Raw genomic sequence first — 26477 nt, 5'->3', positions numbered from 1 at the left:
CCGCGCTTCCGATTGGGTCCCCCGGGCGTTCACGTGATCTTCCTTCCACCAATCGTGGTCCGTCGCGCGCCTTTTCGAAAAGAAACCGTCTCTTGAGTTCGGTGGTTCTTTTCTCCTTCCGCCAAGCCGGTATCAGTTAAGGCTAAAAGAGTCCGGCCGCCGCGGGGCGCCTGTTCCAGCCGGCCGGTCTCGGTGTGTCCCGCCAGCCATGGCGGCTGTCAGCACGTGAGTGCGGCGGCGGTTCTCCGGGGCCGTCTGCACGGCGCCCGTGCTCTGTTTCGGCGAGGCGCAGGGATACAGCGGGGAGGGCGAGAGGGCTCGGCGCGGTGGCTGCTGGCGCGCGCGCGGGAAGGTTCAGTCAGCGCCGCGCACTGACAGGGGGGGCTGTGCGGGCCGGGGGCAGCGCCGCGCCGCTGCCGCCACATCGGCCCCTCAGCGAGCTGCCAGCGCTCCGCCGCAGGTAGGAGGCGTCCGGACCGCCGCTGCGCTGGGGGCTGCGGGCCGCGGCGGTGGGTGAACGCGGCTTCGTGGGGAGGTAGGGGCGTCCCAGGGGTCGAGGGCGGGGGGGGGCGCGTATCGGGCCGGCCGGAGGCGGCTTTGGGGCTCCGGGCGCTGCGGAGAGGTTTTGGGCCGGGTTGCTCCCCGTCTGCTTCCCGTCTGCTTCCCGGCAGCTGCCCTGTCCTGTCAGCGGGAACCGGGACGCACCGGCCCCGGCTGAGCCGGTGGCTGTAGGCTGCCCCGCTTGCAGGCGCGGCCGCATGAAGCCTGGGCTCGTAACGGTGGCGTAAACTGCGGCTTCTGCAGCTCGGGTGGTGTTTTTCGCTGGTAGGAGGCGGTGGAAACTGTGAACAGGGCACTTCGGGTAAGGAAAACTGAAGGTTGACGTTCCTGTAACGTACAGGTACTTCAGGATACTGTCAAATTTGTCCCAGGGTGTGTCTTGTTTTGTTTTATCAACAAGTATTTTACCGTATGAAGCCAAGCAAGAAAATTCAGAAGGATCGCTCTTAATTACATTTAGTTCCCTTGGTTTTAGCTTACCAATTTCAAATGTATACCTGATAGTGCATTTTATATATACTTTTGTGAGGATTGCTTGTACTTCGTGACACACTTATATTTATATATGAAAGCAATAGCGTTGTGCAAACCGATTGTGCAAGCACTGTGGGTTTGGTTTATTGTTTTGTTTAGTTTTTTTCCAAGTTAAAAGCCGTTCTTCCTTCTGTTTTCGCTGTGTGGCACGCAGAGGTGCGTTTGCAGCCTTTGAGCTGTGTCAGCAGCCTAACAGGAGATCCTAGCAACCGCTAAACTTTCAGCCTTCTCTTCAGCTGTCTTCCTCCGAGTTCCTTGCAGTAATGCCACCATTTCCTCCTTGTTCTGGAGGATACAACTGTAGTCAGTTGGTCTCTGTTTACTTTAAACTCAAGCCTCAGAATTTCCGTGTAGGTAAGACAAAATACAATATCCAGATTTAGGTGAGGAGGAGTGACTGTTTACATGAAAATAGTATTTTAAGTTGCTTATGGGATGAAATATGTTGGCCCTATGTCTTTGTGAAGGCTCCGATGGGTAGCAAACACCAATTGTGATGTAAAAGTAGAGTAACTGGGTTTACGTGAACATGTGATGACTGCTCTTGCACCCTGTGTAAGCATCAGTTTCTCCAAATACACAGTGCTTCAGCTTCCCCTGTATGATGACAGGGGTTGCTCATGGTAGGTAGTTTCTAGTTTTCCGCACAGGCAAGCACATGTAAATGGTACTGAGATTCTTCTGCTGTACCTTGGAAAAATGTCTCTTGAACAGAAGTAAAAAACGTAATTACATTGGTTTACTTTCATAAATATGTAAAGCATTATTTGGATGAGTAATTTTGACACTCTTTTATAGGTAAGATTCCTTCCATTTGAATTTGAAGATGCCGCTCTTTGGGAATATTGTTGTAATTAAACGGAATGGGACTGATGGAATTAGTTTTCCACTCACTGCAAGTTCTTGTTTATTTGGAAGGTGAGAATTAGTTGAGTACTTGCATACATCAAAATAATATTAGAGATATTTTTCCTGCAGATTATATCTTCTAATACTTATTTTCAAAAATAAATGTTTGTTTATTTGTGAATCATGTTCAGGGGAGGGAAGGTGATATTGGACTAAGGTTAATTGTCAGACTAAGAAGCTGAACTTAGTTTTTGTTGCAGTTTTTTTTCCTTTCCTTGCTAGAACTATTTTTTTTTAATAGTTTCTGGCCAAAGTAAATCTGGGGAAGGGATTGAAAGTAATACACAGGTGACAAGCAAGTGATGGTATTCTTTTATCCAAAGTCAGTTTCCAGTAATTGGCTAGTGAAGAGAAGCAAGGTACATGGCTTGTATTTGACCACCTTCATTACATCAGTGCTCTTCTCAGGTTTTTTTACTTTTTTTTAATTCTCCAAAACCTCAGTAATGCAATATGTCAGCCAATATCTAGATTTAATATTAAAATTTACTAAGAACTTATTCCTCCTCCTCCAATCTCGAAACTCTCTTTGACTTATACAGTTGAGTGATAGTGGGTTTTGAGCTTGATCCAGCTGTTTTACTTTAAAAGATAAAATTAATATACCTGAACAGTATACGTGAAGACTTAACTAGATGATCTTACTATAAATAGGCTTCAAATAAAATGTTTTTACTTCTTCTAAACTGGGTCTGTTCAACACTTTACTAACTGATAGATATTTTAACTAGCTGTAATGATTCAGTCCTGAATCGGATTCCACAGTGAAACTCTAGTGGAAGCACTCCAGTGTCAATGATACTGTTCTCTGGCTTCAGCAGCGCTGCCCAGACAGGTGACACTTCATGGTACAAAAATTAATTTCTAACTAACAACTTTCAAGAAGGTAGAAGTGGCAATCCCAGTGAGACCACAGGTCCATCTACCTAATATTCTTGAGAGTGATCAGTAATGAATGCCTAAGAGTGAGATTAAGAGTGCACGCTGGTATTTTCTAAAAATATTCCACAAGTCTTTGGCAACTTGCGAGTCAGGAAACAAGTAATCTCAAACCACCAGATATCTGTTGTAGACATGTCTCTTTCAGCTTGCTGTGAACGGCTTTTTTCAGAATCTGATACGGATTCTCTGATGTTGTATAAGTGTAAGCTCCTGTCATTTTTTGCCATAGTTGAAAGACTGAGGTAGTTCATTTTCTTCTTGTGACCAAATTTAAGAAAGTGTCATGATACTGTGCAATTATTAGCTGCAAAGTTGGGAAATCACCTAATTCTATAACAGTCAGATTTTTCTGTCTTGTGTGTCTTGAAACTCAAATTGTGTTTTCACCCACAGGAGAACAGAATGTGATATTCGCATCCAGTTGCCTCAGGTCTCGAAAGAACATTGTAAAATTGAAGTAAATGAAAACAAGGAGGTAAGATATACATATTTTAATGGCATGCATTTCATCATTGCATCTCATCAGGCTACTGAAATGTTTGTTTTATTTTTAGGCAATATTGACTAATTTAAGTACAGTAAATCCTACGCAGCTGAATGGTGGTTGTTTTCAGCAACCTGTACCTCTGAAGCATGGAGATGTGTTAACTATTATTGATCGTTCTTTCAGGTAAGTGCCAGTGACAAACTGTTAATGCCTCCATCCTAGAATGTGTTCTGCCGGCAAACAGTGCAGAGAGCTTTGTGGACACAGGCTCTCGCTGCTGGATGAAGATATGGATGATGGCTGTAGATAAATAGGAAAAATTAAAATGTCCTTTTACCATCTTCAGAAACAGAAGTTAATCTAGTTTATTTCATATTTCTTTACAATGTCTCACAGACCTTCTTCAGAAGGCTAAAAGATTTCTTTTTTTATCACTTTTATATTGCATTAAGCTTAAACCAATAAAGATGGAAATGTCTAGAGAGATCATTTTGATTTTTGTTTCAAGGGTGATCATTTTTAGGGGAAAATTTAGAAGTGTTTTGATGTAGTTAAAGCCTTTAAAAGTGATATGTGTATCTTATTGGGAGTGGACAACTATTTCTAGGTCATGTATCTTAATCATGAGAATTTTTTCATTAGCTATTTGACAAAAAATGATTGTCTTTTAAAATATTTCTTCCAGATTTGAATATCCTCTCCAATCAACTCCAAGAAAGAGACGTTCTAGATCTCCAAAAGATGAAACACTGCAGGTAACTTTGTGGCCGTAGGCTTATTTATTACAAGTACATTGGTATTAGTAGTGATATGGTATTCCATTTCCTTCTTCTGTTTTCTTATCAGGAATAGGTTTTCAACTGCAGACTACCCTTCTGTTTGAAAATACAAATAAACTCCTTCAGAGAAATACTTTTTAAAAAATTAATAATTTATTAATTTTAGACTTGTAGTTTCTGGTAATAGATACTTAATAATCTATGATGTTACTAATACAGGTATGCTATTAAAAATTAATCCTTGGCTTTTTTGAAGAGAGGATGAGATGCAGGAAGTACAGAGTGTGTGCTTCAAATGGGGAAGTTTGCCCTAGAGAATGAGCATTCTTTTTTTTTTTTTTTTTTAACAATAATCTGTTGTTCAATGTGCTGGTCCACTAATGTATTGTTTGAATTTATAAATATCAAACTAAGCCTATCTTACTAATTTATTTTCATTAGTTTATTTTTTGTTCTCAGCAAAGTTTTCTTCCTTAAAGGGGATAGTGTTAGCTTGTGAGTACTGTGGCTATTGAAAGATTTTATTTTTTTTTTTAGTATTATAGTTCTCTTATTTAAATAAAAGTCTTCCACTAAGTCCAATAACAAGGTGAGATTCAAATGTGCTTGTATATATTCTTATGCTACAGCTGCTTTTAGAGCTAATAATTTCAATGATAAAACAAGACTTAAACTCTTGCTGTAAAGTGCCTCAAATGTGTATTGGTCAATGTTCTTAAATTTTTAAATATTCTAGGGTTTAATTTGCATACTTTTAAGCCTGTTTAATAAACAATGCATATATATTTATAAATCTAGTGTTTTTCAATATACAGTTGAAATCTAAACTGTAAAATGTTTGTTGCTCTGCTGTAATATTTTACAAATTTACAGGTTCTTCATGTTCAGCAGGTGGCAGAAGTGGAATTACTACGCAAACAAACTTCAGGATCTAAAAGTCTTCATATTTCAGGTTCGTACTTGTTTTATGGAGGGTTTGTTTTCTTCTTCCCCCTTAATTGCATTTATTCTTAGCATAAGAGGACAAATAAGGTTGAAAAGAGAAAACATATGTATTTTAAGACTTTTCAGAGTACAATACACCTTGCTATGTTTGTGTACCATCTCATCATACTTGGATGCTGTGATTTACCAAAGCTAAGTCCTACCAGGAGAAATCAGTTTAATTGCATCCTGACAAATGGGCAGTAACAGCCTGGAATTGGCAAAATCCATATGTATTGCTTTGTGTTTTGTGCAAATTCGGTTAACGAAGATTATAGTTAAGAAGGGAGTTCAGTACACTGGCTTTGCAAATACAATACAAATGTCAATCGAAACTGATATGTGAAGCAATTGCCTATTACATTTCATTTTTCAGCGGCATCAAGCAAGTATAGCATGACAAGTTCACCTTTTGAGCAAATATTGCATTATCTTATGTATTCTTTCCTAATTAGAAACTGAAACAGGTATGATTTTGGAGATATATAGGAAGAATTAATTTTGCTGATTGAAATAATAGTTTACAGTAGCTGTTTCATGTAGACCCAGTAAAAATCTTCTAGAGCTATTAAGTCTGGGTAGTTACAGACCATGGACCAGTTAAATGCCAGGACTTCACCTTTCCATCCTTCTTGTCTTAAGTAATGATACTTTCATGGGAAGATACAAGGTTTGTTAGATGGAGGCTATTTATCTACAGACAGGTTTGATTTTTATGGCAAATGTTTGTTCCAGTCCAAAAAAACCCCAGACTGTTTCACAGTGTACCGTTTCAGTGGGTTGTTGTGAGTGCATCTGTGTTCACAGGATTTGGGTGGTAAGTTCCCCAACACTGTCCTACGATACAACAATCTTTGCTTCATTGTTCTATCAACTTTAAGGGAAAAACTTGGCAGCTCAGTAAAAATAATACTGATGTGCGTGTCTGCAGTTGGGTAAAAGCTTTCTATGAAAGATCTAATTTCCTGTTCTTTCGCATGTCTCTCTTCCCCGCCCCCCGCCTCACTCCTTTTCCTGGAAGATAAATGACAGGCTTTTCCTTGCATGTCAGTCTCTACCTTCATCTTTATCTGAATTATGTCCCATCACAATTAAGAATCATTGAATCATAGAAAGGTTTGGGTTGGAAGGGACCTCAAAGCTCATCTAGTTCCACCCCCCCTGCCACGGGCAGGGCCACCCTCCACTAGACCACATTGCCCAAAGCCCCATCCAACCTGGCCTTGAACACTTCCAGGAATGGGGCCTCCATAACCTCTCTGGGCAACCTGTGCCAGTGCCTCACCACCCTCACAGTAAAGAATTTCTTTCTAACATCTAATCTAAATCTCCCCTCCTTCAGCTTAAACCCATTCCCCCTTGTCCTGTCACTCCATGCCCTTGTAAACAGTCCCTCTCCAGCTTTCCTGTAGGCCCCCTCAGGTACTGGAAGGCCACAATTAGATCTCTCCGGAGCCTTCTTTTCTCCAGGCTGAACAATCCCAACTCTCTCAGCCTGTCCTCATAGGAGAGGTGCTCCAGCCCTCCGATCAGCTTCGTGGCCTCCTCTGGACTCGCTCCAACAGCTCCATGTCTCTCCAGAGCTGGACGCAGTACTCCAGGTGGGGTCTCACCAGAGCGGAGTAGAGGGGCAGGATCACCTCCCTCGACCTGCTGGTCGCCCCTCTTTTGATGCAGCCCAGGACACGGTTGGCTTTCTGGGCTGCAAGCGCACACTGCCGGCTCATGTTGAGCTTTTCATCGATCGATACCCCCAAGTCCTTCTCCTCAGGGCTGCTTTCAATCCATTCCCCGCCCAGCCTATAGTCGTGCTTGGGATTGCGCCGACCCACGTGCAGGATCTTGCACTTGGCCTTGTTGAACTTCATGTGGTTCGCACGGGCCCGGCTCTCCAGCCTGTCAAGGTCCCTCTGGATGGCATCCCTTCCCTCCAGCGTGTCAACCACACCACACAGCTTGGTGTTGGCAAACTTGCTGAGGATGCACTTGAAGGAAGTCAACATGTATCAGCATTTATTTCAGCAGGTGTTCATAAAGCGTTGACATAAAGTAGTGTTGAAAAATAGACCTTGTAGATGTACACGAAGTCTCAGCTTCTTGTGACTTAAAAAGGCACCTCTTATGCAAGCTAACAGAGTTAATCTGATATACCCCTTCCTCATGGAAAAGGCAAAGTGAAGCATGGTACCTCAAGTTTCCTGGGCAGCAGTTTAGAGATTGCAGGTGAATGGCAGCACGCATGCAGTCACTTGTTAAGTCTCATCTGGGAAGTGGTAGCTCTGCTTTATTCTCTGGCTTTACGCTAAAGAAGGATTGCCACAGTTCAAGCAATACAGCACCTATGTAAATGCAGGACAAAAACCAGACTGAATTGTGGTAAGCCGATCTGAATGGTTGTTTAATTCTATGCTCATAGGTTTGTCTTGTGGCAGCCCCGAGAGATTTATATGAGCCATTGATTCCGAATTAAAACAAAAGCATGAAATACCAAGTGCCTTACCTGAATAAGGAATAAATTCCAGATTACAACTTACAATTTACGTTAAACATTTAGATACTAATGCTTCTATTATGAGATAAATGGTTATTGTTAACACAGCTTTATTTACAGTACTGTATCCTGGACCCTGATTGACCATCTTGGGAGAGGAAAGGAAGGAATTTTTATCTGTATTTATGGAATTCATATTTGTAGTTCTGCAATTTTTAAGTAACTCTGCATCTGTATTTTTGCTTTGCTTACTTTGTAGATAATGCTGAGTGTGAAGAAAAAAATGCCAATGAAAACAAACAAAGTACAGAGGAAAATATTTCCAAAACTTTACCCGTCAAACTACAAACACCCAAATCTTCACACAGAATACATCAATCTAGTAAGAAGCAAAATGAAATGTCTCCCTTTAGTAAACTCTATGAAAAACTGAAACATGAGATAACAGTGAAAAAATCTCTGCAAGAGGGAAATATATCTCAACGAGCTGCAAAAGAAGATGGTAAGAGTGTTCTGCTAGAACCAAATGCTCGAATTTCATCATCAAGTTTTGTTTATGACGTGGGAAGCCTGACTAAAGAAAAAGAAATAGGCAGAAGTGAAAATGTTGAAGAATGTAAAATAACAATAAAGCAAGAAGTGATCAGTTCAGAATGTAACCAGATCTCAGCTGTAGGAAGTGCTACCAAGAGGAGTTTTGCCAGAAGTCCTCGAACTTCAGTTTCAAAGGAGGTGTCCAGAGATGTTGGTAAAAGAAGCCACTTGCAGGATCATAAGGAACTAAGTACAGCAGGCAAATCTAAAGGTATTGAAGTTACAACCAAACCCAGTAAGGAGGATGATGGAAATGCAGCATTTTCACAGAAGCCGTGCTCTATAGAATGCTTGGATTATGCAGATCAAATGAAAATATACAGCTCTGCAATAGCAGTAGATAAACTAACACAAACAACTAACACAACAAATGTTTCTGAAGTAGATAAATATGTTCTGTCTATACCAACGCCCAGGAGGAAGAGTCCTCGGTCTCATTTCCTATCACCGAGCAAAGAAATTAGTGGAATGAATCCTGTAAATACTGATACTCCAACAACTGGACGCCGTGTGTCACTGAAACATAAGTCTCTTTCAGAAATTTCAGCCGAAACTCAAAGGGAAGATTCAGTGTTCAGAAATGATAGCCTCAAACAACTGCCTTTGGCAGAAAATAAATGCTTAAAGCAAAGACGAAATAGTAAACAACATACCCCAGGGAAACCTTTAAAAGCAGAGGTGCTGAAAGAAATTTGTGATCAGGCAAACTTTGTTAACTCGCAAGAGGGACGTTCTGAAACTCCTGCCTCTTTTTCAAATTCCAAGAGTCCCAGAAGAAATGACAGGCAAAGTAAAGAATTATCAAACAAAAGTGTCCATCCAGAGACACTGGCTTTAGAAGAGTTGGCCTCAGAACTGGCATCTCCTGCTGGTCAGAAATCTGACTCTGGAAGGAAAAGGGGTAGGCCCAGGACCTCTGGACTGCTGACTGAAAAAGCATTAGAGACAAATGCCATTGAAGAAAATCACGATAAGACGACAGACAGAAAGGACAGTGGAACTGAAGAAGAGCTGGCCACAAAGGGGAATCACCAGAAACAAGGTTTGGAAGATGCCAGTGTTATGAGACCTCGTAGATTGTCATCCAAGAGGAGGTCTTCTGGAAGTGCTACTGTACTGAAAGACAATGAGGCTGTCTCAGAAGTGAATATTTCTGGCCTCTTGGCTGAAGAAGAGTCAGGTAAATATGTTTAATTCCCTCCCTCATTGTTTTTATATTTGAGAAATTCTCATAGTGTTTTTATGACAATTTGTCCACTTACATAAAACATAAAACTCCTTGCTGACATATTAGTTCTAAAATATTTATCTTGTAGTTATATTTGACCATAAAAATACACAATAATATGTATAAAAGCTTACTCAATTGAATCTATTTCTCTTTAAGGTACGTTACCTTCTGATATGTTTCCAACTTTAAAATGCATGAGTAAGCACTGTTTTCTATGCTTATTAAAATGTTGACTTGAATTCCTAGATATATGCAAATATTTTCAATTGTTATTTTTAGGTAAGACAAAAGGGATATCTGAGAAGAGGAAAAGCGGTGACTTGTTACTTCAGCCTTTAGGAAAAAGAAAGAGAGTGTCTTTTGGTGGTCATCTAAGTCCGGAACTTTTTGATAAAAGTTTGCCTCCCAACTCACCCCTTAAAAGAGGTGCGATTCCTGCAAGACTGAGTTTACCCTTTGGAAATTCACCACGTGCGGTTCTGAAAAAGGCTCAGGGATTGAAGCGCTTTGCAGTCCAGGTAATGTCAAGACTAATCAAGTTGCTAAGACAATTAATGTGAAGAGAATTTATGAATTCTAAGACTTCTAAAAACTAAAAAATAGTAGTAAACCTTGTCAGATGTATGTTGGGAAGTGGAAATTTTAATTGCAATTAAAATGGTATTTGAAATCAGCGAACTTTAATCAGCACTTTAATTTCTCCATTGTATGAAAGGGCTCAGCTTACCCTCCTGTCTTTATACAGGAGGTGTGTTTTTATTCACCTCACATGCTATTGCTCATTCTCTACGCGGGAGTGTATTTCTGTATGTGCTTAGCAGCCGTGTCTACAAGCTCCACTTTACCATCGGTGACAGAAAACAGAACAGTAGTTTGTTGGCAGACTGTGAGCTACTGCCCTGTGGTTTGGTTAGAAGTTTGAACACATTTGCTGTTGATTTAAACTAGTTAAAATGTGTGTAGTGGACTTGATGTGAACAAAACTTTTGAATAATAAATTCAGTTAACTTATTCAACTGAATTTGCATGCGTCTTTTGAGGCTGTTTTGAAATCTAAAGCTTGCTACAAATTTGTTTTTGGAGAATAACATTTAAGGTTTTTTTCAAATGACCCAATGGTATTTTATACTATTGTATTTACTTTTCAGAGATGTAGATGAGCATTTGTAGTTCAGCTACATGCAGTAACATTTTTATGGTGGTGTGTTTTTTTTTTTTTTTTTCCTGCCAGGAACTTTCTGAACATTTGCAGAAAGAAAAAATGTCACCAAAAAATTTGCCAAGCCAGAAGTCCCCAGCTGCCTCATCCCCTGCCTCTGGGAAGGCAACACCTAAATTTACTTTAGGTTCTCCAGCACCTTACACAAAAGGACGTTTCTCTATATCTCACATCACAACACCATTACCAATTGCAGAAGAGAAGGATGCTCTTGCAGAAGACATGAATATGAAGGAGAAAAATGGTGCCCAAGTGAAAACACCTGAATCTTCTCACATTAACCAAGATGATAAAACCTTTTCAACAGCTACACCTGACAAATTAACAAGAAGTGCACAACTCGCTCTGAAGGTCACTCCCATGAAGAGGAGAAGTGGGTCTGTAGCAGTTATCAATGCAAAAAGGAGAAGTGGTGCCTCTAGTGCCAATTTACTAGGTTTGTTTCAGCAGTTAATTTTGAATATTAATTTTAATGCTTTAAAATACAGGAACAAAGCTGAAGTAGGCCTATTACTTTTATGCAGAGGACACCAAATGATTGGTATATTTTCTGATGGTTGTTGGACTGGTTGGAAACAACTGCAAATTGCAAAGTGTTAGTTTCTCTCATATTCATAAAGCAAATTACAAAAGCATATATAAAACCATATTTAGAACACAAATCTTAATGTTCTGAAGTTGAAAAATGGTAGAATTAAGGTTGTCTTTGCAAGGTTAGTTGCAGTAGTGATCCTTCAAGTTCAAATAGTATTGAAGTAGAACAAATTGTATCAATTACCTCAATTTTGATTTGAAAATGTGCACTTTACAGCAATCTAGCTTCAGTTTGGTTTTTGTGCCTTTTTTTGTACACAGTTCACAACCTTTGTCCGTGGACTGTGCTGCACTTGACAATGGTGTACGTAAGAGTTTTATAATTAAACAACAGGATGATAACTGGGTGTTAACTTGAATATTTTGAAGTTGAACATTTCAATTTGAATGTTGAACACTGGTTTGAAACAGTTTTGACAGCACTGGAAATGTGATAGGGGAGCTCTGATTCTTGATATATTTTATCTTTGAAGAAACTTACAGAGAGACGTCTTTGTTACTTGTTTTCATAAATTAAATCAATTTTACTCTTTTGAAGTCAAATTTAAAGCTTCCCACCAACACCATCATTCACCCAGAAATTTTTATTACTCTTTACTATGTCCATTTTTTGTAGTGTCATTTTAAAATTTTGAACAACATATTACATACAGTGTCCCAATGATGGCCCCATCATCATTATTATTACATGATGAGATAAAATCACAGGTCTTTACTTAACTTCCTGGTTAATACAGCTGAAAGTGGTATTAGTCTTCTAGTGAAATAAGTGTGGGGTTTTTTTTTTCTTTTTGGTTGTTTTGTTCATTTTAATAGTGGCAAGATACTTCACAAATAATCACGACATACCATTTTTCACCACCTCTCTGTAATGTGTAAGTGGTTTTTAATAACAGTGCATCAGTTTCTTCTGTAATATGAAAAGAACACCACAGTTCTTAAAAAATTGTGAATGTCTAATTTGTATCCAAACCAAAACTCTCTGTTTTTCCAATACTTTTTCAGAGAATTTCCTGCATGCTTGGCATTTTTCTACATATCCTGAACACCCTAGCAATGACAGCTTTTGAAAGTTATTTTTATTTACAGACTTTCCCCAACTTGCACAGTAATTCTGACAAGAGAATAATAATACCCTTCTTCAGGAATGATATTCCCCTTTTTATCTCTAATTTAAAAAATAATCATTTCTTTTGTGATCCCTGTCTTCTCATAGCCTGTTTCTGAAGTAAATGAGGCAGGTGTCCTACCAACTTACAGCTTCATTTATTACACAGCTGTAACTAATTCCTCAATTCCTCTGCTGTGTACAGAATGATGCTGTGATAAAGGTAACCTTGCTTTGAGAATTTTTCAGAGGATGTTATAAGGAGAAGGTGATATAAGAAAAAATTATGGAATGTCTGTGTAGATCTAAATGCTGTAAGCAGTATAAGCAAATAATTTCCTGACTACAAAATTCCTTGGGAAAGTGGTAAAAGCAAAGCTGGATATGTTTCATTTAGAAGCCATTTCTTGTGTCCAATCCGGGAAAAATTCAGGTATAATAATGAACGAGACTGAAAGGCTCATGGCAAGTTTCTATTGGGAAAAATTATTTGCTTACAAAAAGAGTGAGGATGGAATTGGGTCAGCCTTCAGTTCTGGGATCTAACATTTATTTGACACTGTATGAAGCTTTTTGTTGTTGTTTTGTTGTGGAAATAGCCATACTTGGTAATTGTTAAACTTCAGCTGAAATTGAGTCTTCCAGTTGAAAGCATTTCACAGAGCACTTCACTATGGGTGTTGTCAGATGATACAACAACCGCTTTCGTATGCCCAAATGCAGCAAATCCATTGGAATTGTAAAGAAATAATTGTGAACTTCCATTTATACAGCTAACAATTAAAGTGGTTATTTCTTTTTTGCTTTCTAGTTGCAAAATCTTGGGCAGAAGTGGTGAAATTAGGTGTTGCAAGACCACAGTCAAAGACTGTTAAAAAAAGCGTCCAAAAAGGAAGACACGTAAAGAAGATAACTCAATCACCAAAGGTATTCTTTTTATTTTTGCATAACCACAAAAGATCTTGTAGGTATTTTGCTACAGAACCTGGAAGCTTATGAGCTTTTAGTATACTGTTAAATGGGTGTTGATGTCTTTGTCACAGTGTATAAGAAATGTAGATTTTATATAAAAGGAATCTTTACTAACCTTTTTTTTTTTTTTGTCTTTCCCCTCTGCAGACTCCAGTAAGAAAAATAAAAGGTCATTTTAGTACAGGTCATGCAGAGTCACCTGCTACAATAGTTGTAGGTAGAGCTTATTCAACCACAGTCAGAACGGCCGGACGGGTGCCTAAAGTGGTAAAAAATCCTATCTTAAAGCTAAACATGAATATGGACGAAAGCTTCACAGGTTAGTTTTTGAAGTCTGTTGCTCACTCTGTCAACTGTGTAGTTCTTTTGTCAAAGCATATGCTCATTTCTCTGAATATAATTTATAGGAATGACTGAAATGTTCCAAACTCCAGAAAATAAGAGTGGAAAAACATTACCTTTGGCCACTGTTCAGAAGATTGATTTTACACCAACATGTACTGCAGTGGAAATTTCTGAATTGCAGACTCCTGAAGAATCTGGTATGTTTGTTATTTGAAAAGAAAGGAAATGTTTAGGTATATTTAGGGGCAGTGGTGTGTCTGCTGCTTGAGACAGTGAGTAGTCTTAGCCTAGGCAGACTTGAAGCATCTGGCAACCCATAAAAGTCATTTTTGTAGTTCCAGTTAGTTTTTTGAGGAGGTGTTATTCCTTCTATTTGGTATGAAACTTCGAAGTGTTTTAGAAGTGTTTAAGGCAAGGGCAACCTGGTGTAGCGGCGGATGTCCCTGCCCATGGCAGTGGGGTTGGAACTACATGATCTTTGGGGTCCCTTCCAACCCAAACCATTCTATGATTCAAAACGTTGAAGTATTGTTTAAGGCGAATCTTGTGCTGAAGCGTGACACTTTCTTAGACGTATTCACAGACAACTGATTAAATCCAGTGACAAAGTTTCATGGCAGGGAGAGATTATTGTGCAATCTTGCAGGAAAAATCTAGTCAGGTTAGAAAGATTTGTATTAAGATGGTACTTCGTTGTGCATCTTTTGCTCATAACCTTGCATACCAGTCACTGTATACCTGTATAACTCAGAATTCCTGAAATTAAAATTCTGTTTTCTTGAGAGTTTAGCAAAGCTGAGCATCTACTGAAACACCAAGAAAAATAAATAATAAATCCTCCAATATTTAAAATAATAATAATAGTTGAAATGTTTTTTGGTGTATTTCAGATGTTGTGGAAGATAGGCTTAAGTAAAATAAGCCTTGTTATAACTTCAGAAGGGAGTCCAGTTAAAAGTCTTCTTTGAAAAGAATTAGTAGAGTGATCTTCATTCACTTGAAGATGTCTGTTGTTGGCTATTATTTATACTGTTATTTAGTGCTTTCCTTAAATTGGTGGGCAGGCCCACCAATTGTATTAGATTATACAATCTAATCTTAGATTCTATACACATCAATCATTTTGTATGTCATGAATGCTTTGGTTTCGTAATTTAGGGAATATGGATTGAAAAAAAAAAAAAAAACTAGTTTATTTCTTAATGCTGCTGGACCAGGAATTTGGAAGGAGTTGAAAACCTTGTGATTAGGACTTGACAGGATAGGAACTACAAAGGCAAGTTACTGCAGATCCTACAAGCCTTGATTAAAAACTGACACCAGTAGGTATGTATAATTTATTTGTAGTTTGAAGGTGAGGGTTATGCTTTTGAAATCAACAGAGATAGTTTTAAGCTTGAGATTATAGTTGTAGTCAAGGATAAAGGACTCCTAGAGTTACCCTGTTCCTCCAGCCTGCGGTATTCTTACTTGTTACTGGCCTGCAGATAGAGACTCATGAACTGCAACTCTCTGAGCCTGATCACCCAACCAGTTCTTTATTCAACCCCTTGCCCGTTCATCTAGCCTGTGATGTTCTTGTTTGGATACGAAAATATTGTGGGAGATAGTGTTGAAAACTTTGTTAAAGTCAATTAAATAATAGCCACTACTCTCTTTTCATCCATAAATCTTTTTATCATGGAAGGTAATCAGATTGGTCAGGTATGATTTTCCTCTGATAAATCCATGCTGACTGTTCTAAATCACCCTGTTGTTCTTCCTGTGCCCACAAGTGTGTTTCAAGAGGACCTTCTCCACTATTTTTCTAGATACCAAAGCAAGGCTAGCCTTTAAATATTCAAGGCTTGCTTTTGAGTATATTATTCTGGAAATAGCATTTCTGGCATTATAAATTTGGTCTAAAATATATGTTTTGGGAAGAAAATACAACTTCCTCTAAAATCTTGGGTGAATCATTCTGAACAGAGATTATTCCATAACCTTTCCTTTGTTTCAGTTGCTTTTTTACTAGTGGGAGGAATGATGACTGCTTCTATTGAGCAGCGGCATGGTTATGCTTGTTCTAATGCTGATGCTTAATGCGCTAGGAAATAGTGAAGGAAAATAAATAGTTGACACTAAACAGCCAGAGAAATTAACTTTTTCCCAAGCTTTCCTCTTGATTATCCTTTTCTGCTATGCATAATGAGCAGGATGCAAAAGAATCAACTCCAAAAGTCAGTGCCTCTTGCCGGGACTATAATGAATGGTGGTGAAAAGTGTCTTTCCAAGTATAAGTCACATGCAAACTTGGTGTAGCTGCCTGATGTTATTGTGAGACCTCTCCATTATTTTTCAATGGTCTTGAGAGAGGTCACAGTTGACTGGAAGCTGGCAAATGTCCCAGTTTTCAAGATGGGTAAGAAGGAAGACCCTGATAATTATAGGGCTCTCAGTCTCACTTCAGTGCCTGGTGACGTTACAGAGAAGGTTATTCTGGGGGTTACTGAAAAACACTTGAGAGACACTGCAGTCATTGATCATAGCCAGCACAAGTTCACAGTCCATAATATGTTGGGTGAGGAATTGGCTGACAGATCAGGCTCAAAGCATTACAGTAAATAGGGTGACATCGGGCTGGCAGCCAGTCACCAGTGGGGTTGCTCAGGACTCAATTTTAGGGCCAGTGTTCTTTAATGTTTTTATAAGTGATCTGGACACATGAATCAAAGGTACATCAAGTTTGCTGATGATACTAAACTAGGAGGAGCTGTGGACTCCCTCAAGGGTAGAGAGGCCTTACAGAGAGATCTGGATAGATGAGAGCACTGAGCAATCACCACCTGTATGAAGTTTAACAGGAGCAAGTGCCAGATGCTCCACCTGGGACAAGGTAATCCTGGTTATATGTACAAATTGAGGGATGAGAGGTTGGAGAGCAGCCCTGCAGAAAGAGATCTGGGGGTTTGGGTTGATGGCAAGTTAAACATGAGTCAACAGTGTGCTCTGGCAGCCAAAAGGGCCACCCATGTCCTGGGGTGCATCAAGCACAGCATAGCTAGGGAGGTGATTGTCCCACTCCACACTGCACTGGTGTGGGCCCACCTTGAGTACTGCATGCAGGTTTGGGCTCCTCAATATAAGGACATCGAACTATTAAAGTGTGTCCAGAGGAGGGCAGCCAAGATGGTGAAAGGCCTCAAAGGGTGGCTGAGGTCACTTGGCTTCTTCAGCTTGGAGAAGAGAATGCTGAGGGGGTGACTTCATCACAGCCTACACCTTCCTCAAGGATGCAGTGGAGTGGGAGGTGCTGATCTCCTCTGGTGACCAGCAATAGGACACAAGGGAATGGAATTAAGCTATGTCAGGGGAAGTTCAAACTGGGCGTGAGGAAAAGGCTCTTCACCAAGAGGGTGGTTGCTCACTGGAACAGGCTCCCCGGGGAAGTGGTCACAGCACCAAGCCTGTCAGAGTTCAAGGAGCATCTGGACAATGCTGTTAGTCATATGGTTTAGTGTTAGGTAGTCCTGCAAGGAGCAGGGATTGGACTCAATGATCCTTAAGGGTCCCTTCCAACCTGAGATGTTCTATGATTCTATGATATAAATTTTAAAAAAATCTGTTGTCATTTTTTTTCCCCTTCATGTTGGAAAGGTCAAACGTATGTTCTTTTATGTGAAAATTTCTGATTTATGTCTGGTATTGCTTCAAAACACAAAGGAAATTGCAATGAAAAACTTGCATCACTAGACATATGAGGGACAACAGAAAACATTAACTTTTATATCAGATTAAATAAGAAAAAATAATCAATTTTTTTGTCAGTTTCAATGTATGCTGTGCCTTGTAGAAGCTAATTACCAAATCAATTGTTGATGCACATTTTTGGGTTTTGGTTTGTAGAAGGCTCCAGCTCTTTGAATCCATTTTACTGAGTTATACAGCAATTAGAATGCTTGAATTTTCATCTTAATTCTTTTTCCAAATTACATAAATCTACTTATTTCAGGAGAGATGATGGTGTCACCATTAAATAGTTCAGATGCTTCAGAACAGACACAAGATAATCCAGGCATTTGTCACTTTCTGAGAGAGGAAGAGTCTCTAAAGTCTATGTTTGATGCAATACCCACAAAAACTCCTGAAAACAGAAAAGTTACACTGGAAGAAAATATTAGTGTGGATAGTTTGTCAGTAATTCCAGATAAACAAGCATCTCGGATTAAATCAAGAAGTAAAAGGAGGACTCCAAAGCAGAAGTCAGAGCCTGTGGAGGCCTTGTCAGGCATCAAGCAGCTTTTGAGGACCCCAAAGCAAAGGTCAGAACCAGTAGAAACCTTGTTGGGTGTCAAGGAGCTCATGAAGACCCCGAAGCAGAAGTCAGAGCCTGTGGAGGCCTTGTCAGGCATCAAGCAGCTTTTGAGGACCCCAAAGCAAAGGTCAGAACCAGTAGAAACCTTGTTGGGTGTCAAGGAGCTCATGAAGACCCCGAAGCAGAAGTCAGAGCCTGTGGAGGCCTTGTCAGGCATCAAGCAGCTTTTGAGGACCCCAAAGCAAAGGTCAGAACCAGTAGAAACCTTGTCGGGTGTCAAGGAGCTCATGAAGACCCCGAAGCAGAAGTCAGAGCCTGTGGAGGCCTTGTCAGGCATCAAGCATCTCCTGAAGACACCAGAGCAAAAGTCTGAGCCAGTCGAGGTCCTATCAGGCATCAAGCAGCTCATGAGGACCCCGCAGCAGAAGCCAGAACCAGTTGAAGTCCTGTCAGGCATCAAGCGGCTCATGAGGACCCCACCGCAAGAGTTGGAACCTGTTTCAGATGAAATTGCCTTTAAAAGATTGCTGAAGACTCCAGTACAACAAAGGGAAGCAGTAAAAGATGTGGCAGGTGTTACTTTAATCAAGAAAACTCCAAAGCTGAAATATCAACCAGTAGAAGACATGATTGGGGTTAGCCGTATTTTCAAGTCACCAAAGGAAAAAGTTGAACCCATAGAAGATATGTTTGGTATTAGCAGATTAGTGAAGACTCCGAGAGAGAAGTATCAACCAGTTGATGATTTTGTGGGTCTGCAAAAGCTTATGGCAGAACCCAGGCAGAAATGTTCCGATTTTGAAGTGGACTATGTTGGAGTTAAGGAAATGTTTGGTATACCAGAGGAAGTGAAGGTAAAATACTTTTTTTTGCTTTTGGAAGGAATTTATTTAGACTTTGAAGCCTGTAGTTGAAATGAATTCTTGGGCCTGAGAATGGAGTGTGACATCTTCTGTTACAGCACTTCAAATATGTCGTGCCCGTAACCTCTGGAGAAAAAGATACCTTCTAGAAAAGCCACCTCATGTTGATTTGCACCCTTTAAATTGCTTACAAACCATAATGAAATTATTTCTCAGCCTTCCTTCTCATAGGCAAGGCATATAGTTGTATTTTGTTTTGTACAGCTGCTTCATACCCTATAGATTAAATGTTAAGCTGACTTCTTATTTGCACATCCAAAAGTGTTGAGCTTTTGACAAAATGTTACCATGTGGTCAATTGATTACTTGCTACGTCCTGAAGTCTTTCATTTATTGCTTCCTGAATGGATGCCTGTCTTAGGGAAATAGCTATATCGCTGTACATTTGCCTGTGTTAATATGTATTTTCTTTGAAGGAACCTTAAGTAGTTACTGAGGTTGTTCTGGGTTACCATTCTGACCTTATGATTCACAGCTTCATCACTCTTGTAATTTGTAAATTTTATTAGTATTTATTTTTATGCTCATTCCCAGATCCATAGGTAACATGATGAGTATCACTGGGCTTAGTGCTCATCAATGTAGAATTACAATAAAACACTACAAAATGGACAAATGATTCAGCTTCAAAACCCCAGATTCCTTTTGAGCACTCATTTAGACACTTTTCAGCCAATTTTAATTAATACTTTTTAACCTCTATGCAGTCTTTGTTATCTTTCACTTTAAAAACTACACTAGCTCAGACGGCAAATATTGTTTGATATATTTGTGTGCTAATATCAAAAATATGGATGCAGTTACAAAACTAAGTTGATTTCATTTTTAGAGAAAAGTATTTGCCAAGACTTTTTTCAACTATTACTATACATTAATTTTGCATTGGTTGGCTCCGTTATTTCTTGTCCTGTCGGATGTACATTTATTGTTTATTCCCTTAGGTCAGATCAGTAAATGCTATGGATTCTAAGCAAAAAGATACTGCACCTCCTTGTACTAATTCCAGTCACAACTATGGTAAGTACAAATACTTTAACTAGAGGAATAATGAATGTACAAGGCAATACGTGTTATTATGAACTTTTAACATATGTTTTAAAAATTCCAAAATATATAGTGCAAAGCAAGCATAGCTCATGGAATTTGGGAAGTCCTCCCTAATGGTGGACTGGAATTCTATTGGTATAGAAGTAACAGTGTAGTAGTTTGCTGGTGTGGTAATGTTGGCATCTCCAAACACACCAGTGTAAAAAAACCTGATGGTAAGGTCTCCACTTAAAATTTTTTATCTTTGCAAAGACCTTGGAGAACATAGCTTAAACCTATGAATGCTACCTACCAAAAAAAACCAAACATCTTTGGTCAGAAGCTTGGCCTTTAATCTAAGAGTTAGTTAAAATAATTGTTTGTTTGTTTATTTTTAAATTAAGAATACTAAGTGTGATTTGTTTAAGCAAGAGGCTTTGGGCAATGTGGTCTAGTGGAGGGTGTCCCTGCCCGCAGCAGGGGGGTTGGAACTAGATGATCTTTAAAGGTCCCTTCCAACCCAAACCATTCTATGATTCTAAGATGACTCTGTTAGGAAAATAGAGACTCACAGATACTTTGATCAGACATAGTAATGTATAACTTTTGTGCTCTTTTCTATGTAAAAACTTTGAATGGGGGGAAAAAAAACCTGTTTTAGAAGATAAAGGCAATACTTCACAAGATGAAGATTCTCAACAGAAGGAATCTACTAGTGAAGACCAGTCTACCCAGAGATCAACAAGGGGCAGATCAAGGAAGACAGTACATCCTGCTTCAGCAAAGCAGTGTGACAAGAACTTGAATTTAAAAGAATTGCAAGGTGTGGAAAACAAGAGCGCCCAAGAGGAGATGGGACAGATCAGTACTTCAGTAGCTAAAAACAAAGCAAGAGGAAGGAGAACAAACCGTTGCATACAAGAAGAGATTGTTTCAAAGCACCCTGATCAAGAAAAAGTTGAAACTCTTTTGTTTGTGGAACCAGGTGGAGCTACTCAAAGACCAGGAAGAGGTAAAAGAAAAGAACTGAAGGAGTTAAAACCTCCAAGTGTGAATCTTGAGTCTTGTGGCAAAGATTCTTCAGTTCAACGAGAAAAACCTGCAAATATGGAACAGACTTTGCAGGCATATGGCATCAATGACATATTAGAAACTGAAGATGATGCAACAGTAAGTGTATCGAGTAGCATTCAAAATGAAAACTGTCAACTGCAAACAGGTTTAAAAAAACCTGAAAACAAATCTAATGAAGGTGGTGTAAAAGACAGTGAAGAAATGCTTCTGTCACCTAGGAAGAGGTCTAGAGGAGCAAAAAAAGAAAACACAGAACCACTTATTCCACCTAAAAGAGGAAGAAGAGCTAGAATTGACCAAGGTAAACAAGCTTCTTCAGAGGACCTTCATGGGACAACAAGAAAGCTTCGTAAAGACCCATCAGCAAAGATGATACAGAGAGATGAACAGAGTTTAGACAAAAATACTGAGACTGCCATAGCAGAAGAATCTGAAAACAGAACTAAACTTGAAGTAAAGATGACAGAGAAAAGAGTTAAGTCTTTAAGAAGTGCTAGAAAGCACTCAACTGAAGTAAAAGCAGACATTTGTGGGATGGCACTTGAAAATATACAAAACATTCAGAAAACCAAGGAAACTTCACCTGAAAGGGATACTGAAACACAATCACACATCAAAAGCGAGATTAAAGTATCTCAGGGAGATGGAACAGAAAATGCTCAGGAAAATACAACAGAGGCATCTCAAAGATTAAAGGCAGAATCACCTTCTGGAGAGACAAACAAAATGCCAGTTACTGCTCTGAACTTGGAAGCAAACAGCAGTGCAGTTCAAGAAACAAGCAGAACTAGAAACAGGAGAGGCAAAAATGACTCTTTGGAGAAAAAGACTGATGAATTTGCCAAAGATGTAAACAAACTAGAATTAATTCCTCCCAAATTTAAGTCAGAAACAGAAATGGATGAATCTTCTCTCAAAGATTCTTTGGGCTCTGTTTGTGTCGAGAATACGTACCAAGTCACAAAGGACCAGAACAACCCAACTGGCACATCAATACGTGCTGCAAACAGTGACAGTCTTCCACGTAGCCATCCAAAGCGGACAAGAAACGAACAGGGAATACTTAAAGCAAAGCAAACTGAAATCCTGCAGGAGAATCAAGCGCAAAACAGTGGAACTGCATGTAGAAGAGGTAGAGGTAGAAAAGCTAATTTTGAACTTGAAGAAGCCAGTTCCAAAGCGAGTGGAGGAAAAAGTAGTTTACCTGAGGATGACAAAGGAATAACTTGCAAAGATGGTCAACATGAGGCTTCAGAAAATCCTTCTTCACAAGTAAGGAGGAGCAGAAGAAAGCAAACTGATTCCATTCCACAAATAGCTTGTTCTACCTTTACAGAAAAACAAACGTTAATTGCAGATCATAGTAAAGATGAGGCTTCTGTAAAAGAGCAAGATTCAGCTTTGGAAGCTACTCCCTCTTCAACAGAAGACAATCCACAGGGACGAGGGAAAAGACAAGAGGTTGCTGCAGCATCACAAACATCTAGATCTCTTTCTATCGGAAAAAGACGTGGGTTGCTAGAAGGTGATGAAAAAAAGACGACTGAGCGAGAAGATCAAAATCCAGCTTTGGGAAATAAAACTTTGCAGGCAAAAGCAAATGCATCAGCAAGGGACAAAAGGAAAAAGATTGATCTAGCAGCGGAGGCAAAAAGTTCATCTTCTCTCCAGAGAAAACGTGGCTTGTCAGAAACTGATGATAAAGAGGAGAGTACTAATGAAGAACAAAATATGCCTTTGGAAACAGTGTCCTGTACAAAAGAGAAGCCATTAGGAAGGGGCAGAAGGAAAGAAACTGTTCTGGCATCACACACAACTAATTACATTTCTCTTAGAGGAAAACGTGGTTTGCCAGCAGATAATGGTAGAGAAGAAGCTCCTAAAGAAGATCAAAATGTTCCAAATCAACGGAGAAAAGGCAGAAGAAAAGAAATTGCCCTCTTAGAAGCCCCAAGTTCTACTTCTAGTCAGGGAAAACAGGGCTTATCAAAAGAAAGTAGTAGAAAGAATAACGATGGGGAAGCAAAAAAGCTGATTTTGGAAAATTCTGCTTCCCAAGAAAAAAGGGATCCTTCAAAAGAGAACTCGAGGCAAACAATCACTTCAGCAGCTGTTACTTCCACCTCACTTCAAGGTTTGCCAGAAGATGGTAAGAATGAAACTCCTGAAGAACAACAGAGTATACCTTTGGAAGTAGCTCTATCTGCAAAAGAAAATCCATCAAGAGTGGGCAGAAGGAAAACAACTTCTTCCAAATCTGAAGAAACTAGTTCTACTTTTCTCAGGGAAAAACCTGGCTTGCCCAAAGATAGAGGTCAAAAGAGGATTCTTAAAGTAGAAGAAGATGCATCTCTAGAAAATAATTCATCCCAGGAAAAAACAAGGCAATTGAGGAGTACAAGGAAAAGGGTACAATTCACATCAGAGGCAGCTGCTACTACTTCTCTCCATAAAAACGGTGACTTGCCAGGAAATGTTAACACTTTAGAAACTCAAAATGGGTGTTTGGCGTCCACTGGTTCTGAAAAAAATAATCAGTCTGGAAAAGAAGAGGCTAACCCTGTACAACAGGCAACTTCCACTTCTCGCAGAAGAAAATGTCTGTTGCCAGCAGATAACTTAGCATCCAAAAGGTTAAAATCAGGTGAGGCAAGAATTTGCTTTCTATTTTCTAAGTATAGCTAAGTTATGTATGGATATAAAAATAATGTGTACAAAATTCTAGTATTGCTCTGGGCTGCCATGCTCTAATGTAGATAGAGAGTAGGGCTTGAATATAGCAAAACAACTTAAGTAAATAGGGTCTGTTTACTTAAGGTTGTCTTAAATAGACAAGATGTTTTTCCTAAGTAGAAGGGATTGATTTTATGGGATATGGCACATATTCTTCCTCTGTTGGATTTATTCAAGTGTCTTTCTGCTCTTCTATTATACATTCTCTCTCAATCCATAACAACATATTGTAGTTTAGAGTAAATACAGCAACTACCTTACATGCAGAAGATGGTAATGACAGAATGCGATAATCACATATTTGTAGCACACATTGTTCACCTTGTTTTATTCTAAGTAACATCCAAGCTCCTGCTTTTATATCTCTAGGTTTACTAGTCATCCACTGTTTTTTGAAGTTGATACTAGGAGGGCTTGAAGCTGTATTTGAGCTAAAAAGACAGCAAAAGTTCCATGCCTCTCCCATTTCTTCCTTTACTATTTTGCTTTCCCCAAGCCAATAGAACTCTTGCTGTAGGCATCTGAAATGTTCCCTGGAATTTTCAGCTTGATGTGATGTAACTTAAAAACTGCCATGAAATGTATGCAAATGGCAATAACAATGAATCTTTAGAGCTACATATTGGGGAATTTCCTGCCAAATTGTGTTTAAAAACCTTATTGTGATTTGACCATGACCTTTGTTTCATTTCTCCTTGGCTCCTTCCCTTTTCTATTGCACGTGCTTATCCTCATATAACATGTACATCTCTTTTGCCAGGTATCTGTCCTGTTTTCTTGAGTTTTCTTTTGTTTCCCTTTTATACACTTGCTAGTTCCTGCTTCCTGATAGTACTATATGTACTTGCCAAATGATTGATCTCTTCTCATACTTTACTGCCTGCCCAGATAGTTTCTATTTTGGGGAGGTCATCTTTCCTCACATGGATTTTAGCGACAGTTTTTGTGTCTGGTGCTTGGGTTGATGCTTATCTCTTGGAGCAGCTTAACTTTTCTGTGCTATCTAGATAGCTACATATGTGTCTAGTCTTTTCCTTACAGGTAAAAGCCTGACTTTCCAGCTTTATCAGGACCATAAAACAGTTGTTATATATTCATTTTTGCAGGATTTTTCTTCAGTGTTAGATATGTTTTCGTTTTGCATATCAGTAGAAGGAGTTTTAGCTAAAATGGTAGCTAATTGGTTTTGGTGCTCTCATTAATGTTAACCTACTTTCAGAAATAGCTGTAAGTCCTCAGGGATCTATCTTAAAGGATATTGGATGTGCAAAAGTATGGGGTTTGTTACTGGTTTGTTGAATTCATAGATGTAGTCTTTGGAATGTAGTCATTAGGGACACTTTCTTTAAAAACAATGTAACTGAAGATTGAATTTTGTATAAAATGTTTTGATTTATGATACAAATTTACAGTTATTTTTTTGTGTACAAATAGAGAATGATGAAAATAGATCACTCCAAAAAGGAAAAAGAAACAAATCTAAAGAAGAACTTGGTGAAGAGGATGTAAGAGCTACTTGGACTGCTGGTGGGACAGACAGGAAGACACGATCAAGCACAAGAACAAGTGCAAGAACAAGAAAATAGTCTTAACAGGCACAGAAACAGTTTTTAAATCAATTCAGTAACTGAAATTGCAGGTTTTTAATGTGAATTGATTTGCACTCAGATTTTTAAGCTTAGATTTTGTAAAGCAATCACTGAATTATGTTATTATCAAATTGTATTTCTTAATTGTTTACAGATACAGCATTGGTATCTGTTTTAATAGATTTGTCTATGTGTAGTGGTTCCTAAACCATGGGGTGCTTGTGCAAAACTGCAAACATAAGTCTAAATCTTTTTAAAACAGTATTTATCCTTTTTCTGTTGATCAGTAAGTACAGCAGTCAGGAAGCCATATTGCTTTACTGCCAAGTTTAATTGTAAGCTATTTTCTGCTTAAATTTTTATGTGCTTAAGTCTTATTTTTCATTACAGTTCTGTAAATATTCTTTAAAAAACTATAGATGTATTAGCAGAACTATTATGCTGAAATTTTGATAATTTTTTTAAAAAAAACCACCTTAAGTTCATTGTACTGAAAAGTGCAGATTTGTAAGTGATTAAATTTATAAACAATTTGGGACTTGTGTGTTTTCTGTTCTTAAGAAGACTTAAGGATGTGTAATTACTACTGTCCTCTTACAAGCCTATTTCAAAAACAGTTGTTCTTACTAGCCATGTGGCACATTTTTGAAAATGCAGTGTGGGTCTTCTGCGGCACAGACACTTGTAAATGTGGCCAGACTGTGCAGCACTTCCACGTGTGAGCGCGCGTTGGTGAGAGAGACCTGAGTAGCGAGTGTATGTCGTTGTGATGTTGCCCCTTTTCACAGAGTTGTAGTTAACGTGGAGTAGCTGATGTGGTTTGGAGACTGTTTTGAGATCAGTGTTTGCATGCCTGGGAAATAGCAATGTGCATTGGCCTTCAAGGGTGGTGACTTCCTGTTACTGTACTAAATTAATAATTAATTACTGTATTAAAGGGAGACAGTTCATCTGGGCATCTAACAAGCCCAAGTGCAGTTTTAAGACCAGAGTTAAAAGGTTACAATTTATTGAGTCCATGAGGAGTTAGAGACATTTCTATGGAAGGACAGCTGGATGTTGTGTTCGGATGTTCTTGTGAGCTCTTT

The 26477-nt window shown here is 39.1% G+C and overlaps 1 protein-coding gene across 5 annotated transcripts; it reads left to right on the top strand.

Moving 5' to 3' along the window:
• Positions 1-169: 169 nt before the first annotated feature.
• Positions 170-25904, top strand: MKI67 (marker of proliferation Ki-67). Of its 5 annotated transcripts, none has more exons than XM_054832544.1 (16): positions 170-225; positions 1894-2013; positions 3340-3421; positions 3501-3616; positions 4119-4188; positions 5086-5164; positions 7947-9461; positions 9792-10030; positions 10744-11167; positions 13245-13360; positions 13553-13724; positions 13813-13947; positions 17742-18898; positions 19909-19984; positions 20655-23711; positions 25235-25904. In XM_054832544.1, exons 2-16 carry the CDS (start codon positions 1922-1924, stop codon positions 25384-25386), a joined length of 7482 nt encoding a protein of 2493 aa, XP_054688519.1. In that variant the 5' UTR covers positions 170-225; positions 1894-1921; the 3' UTR covers positions 25387-25904. The 5 variants fall into 5 exon arrangements, with proteins under 5 accessions (XP_054688519.1, XP_054688523.1, XP_054688521.1 ...); XM_054832548.1 differs by lacking the exon at positions 170-225 and adding an exon at positions 338-460 and having other exon boundaries at positions 5101-5164; XM_054832546.1 differs by lacking the exon at positions 170-225 and adding an exon at positions 338-460 and having other exon boundaries at positions 20658-23711.
• The last annotated feature ends 573 nt before the right edge of the window (positions 25905-26477 follow it).

The sequence above is a fragment of the Grus americana genome, chromosome 7 (assembly GCF_028858705.1).
Source record: "Grus americana isolate bGruAme1 chromosome 7, bGruAme1.mat, whole genome shotgun sequence".
NCBI classification, from domain to species: Eukaryota; Metazoa; Chordata; class Aves; order Gruiformes; family Gruidae; genus Grus; species Grus americana.
This window is presented reverse-complemented; position numbering and strand designations above follow the sequence as displayed.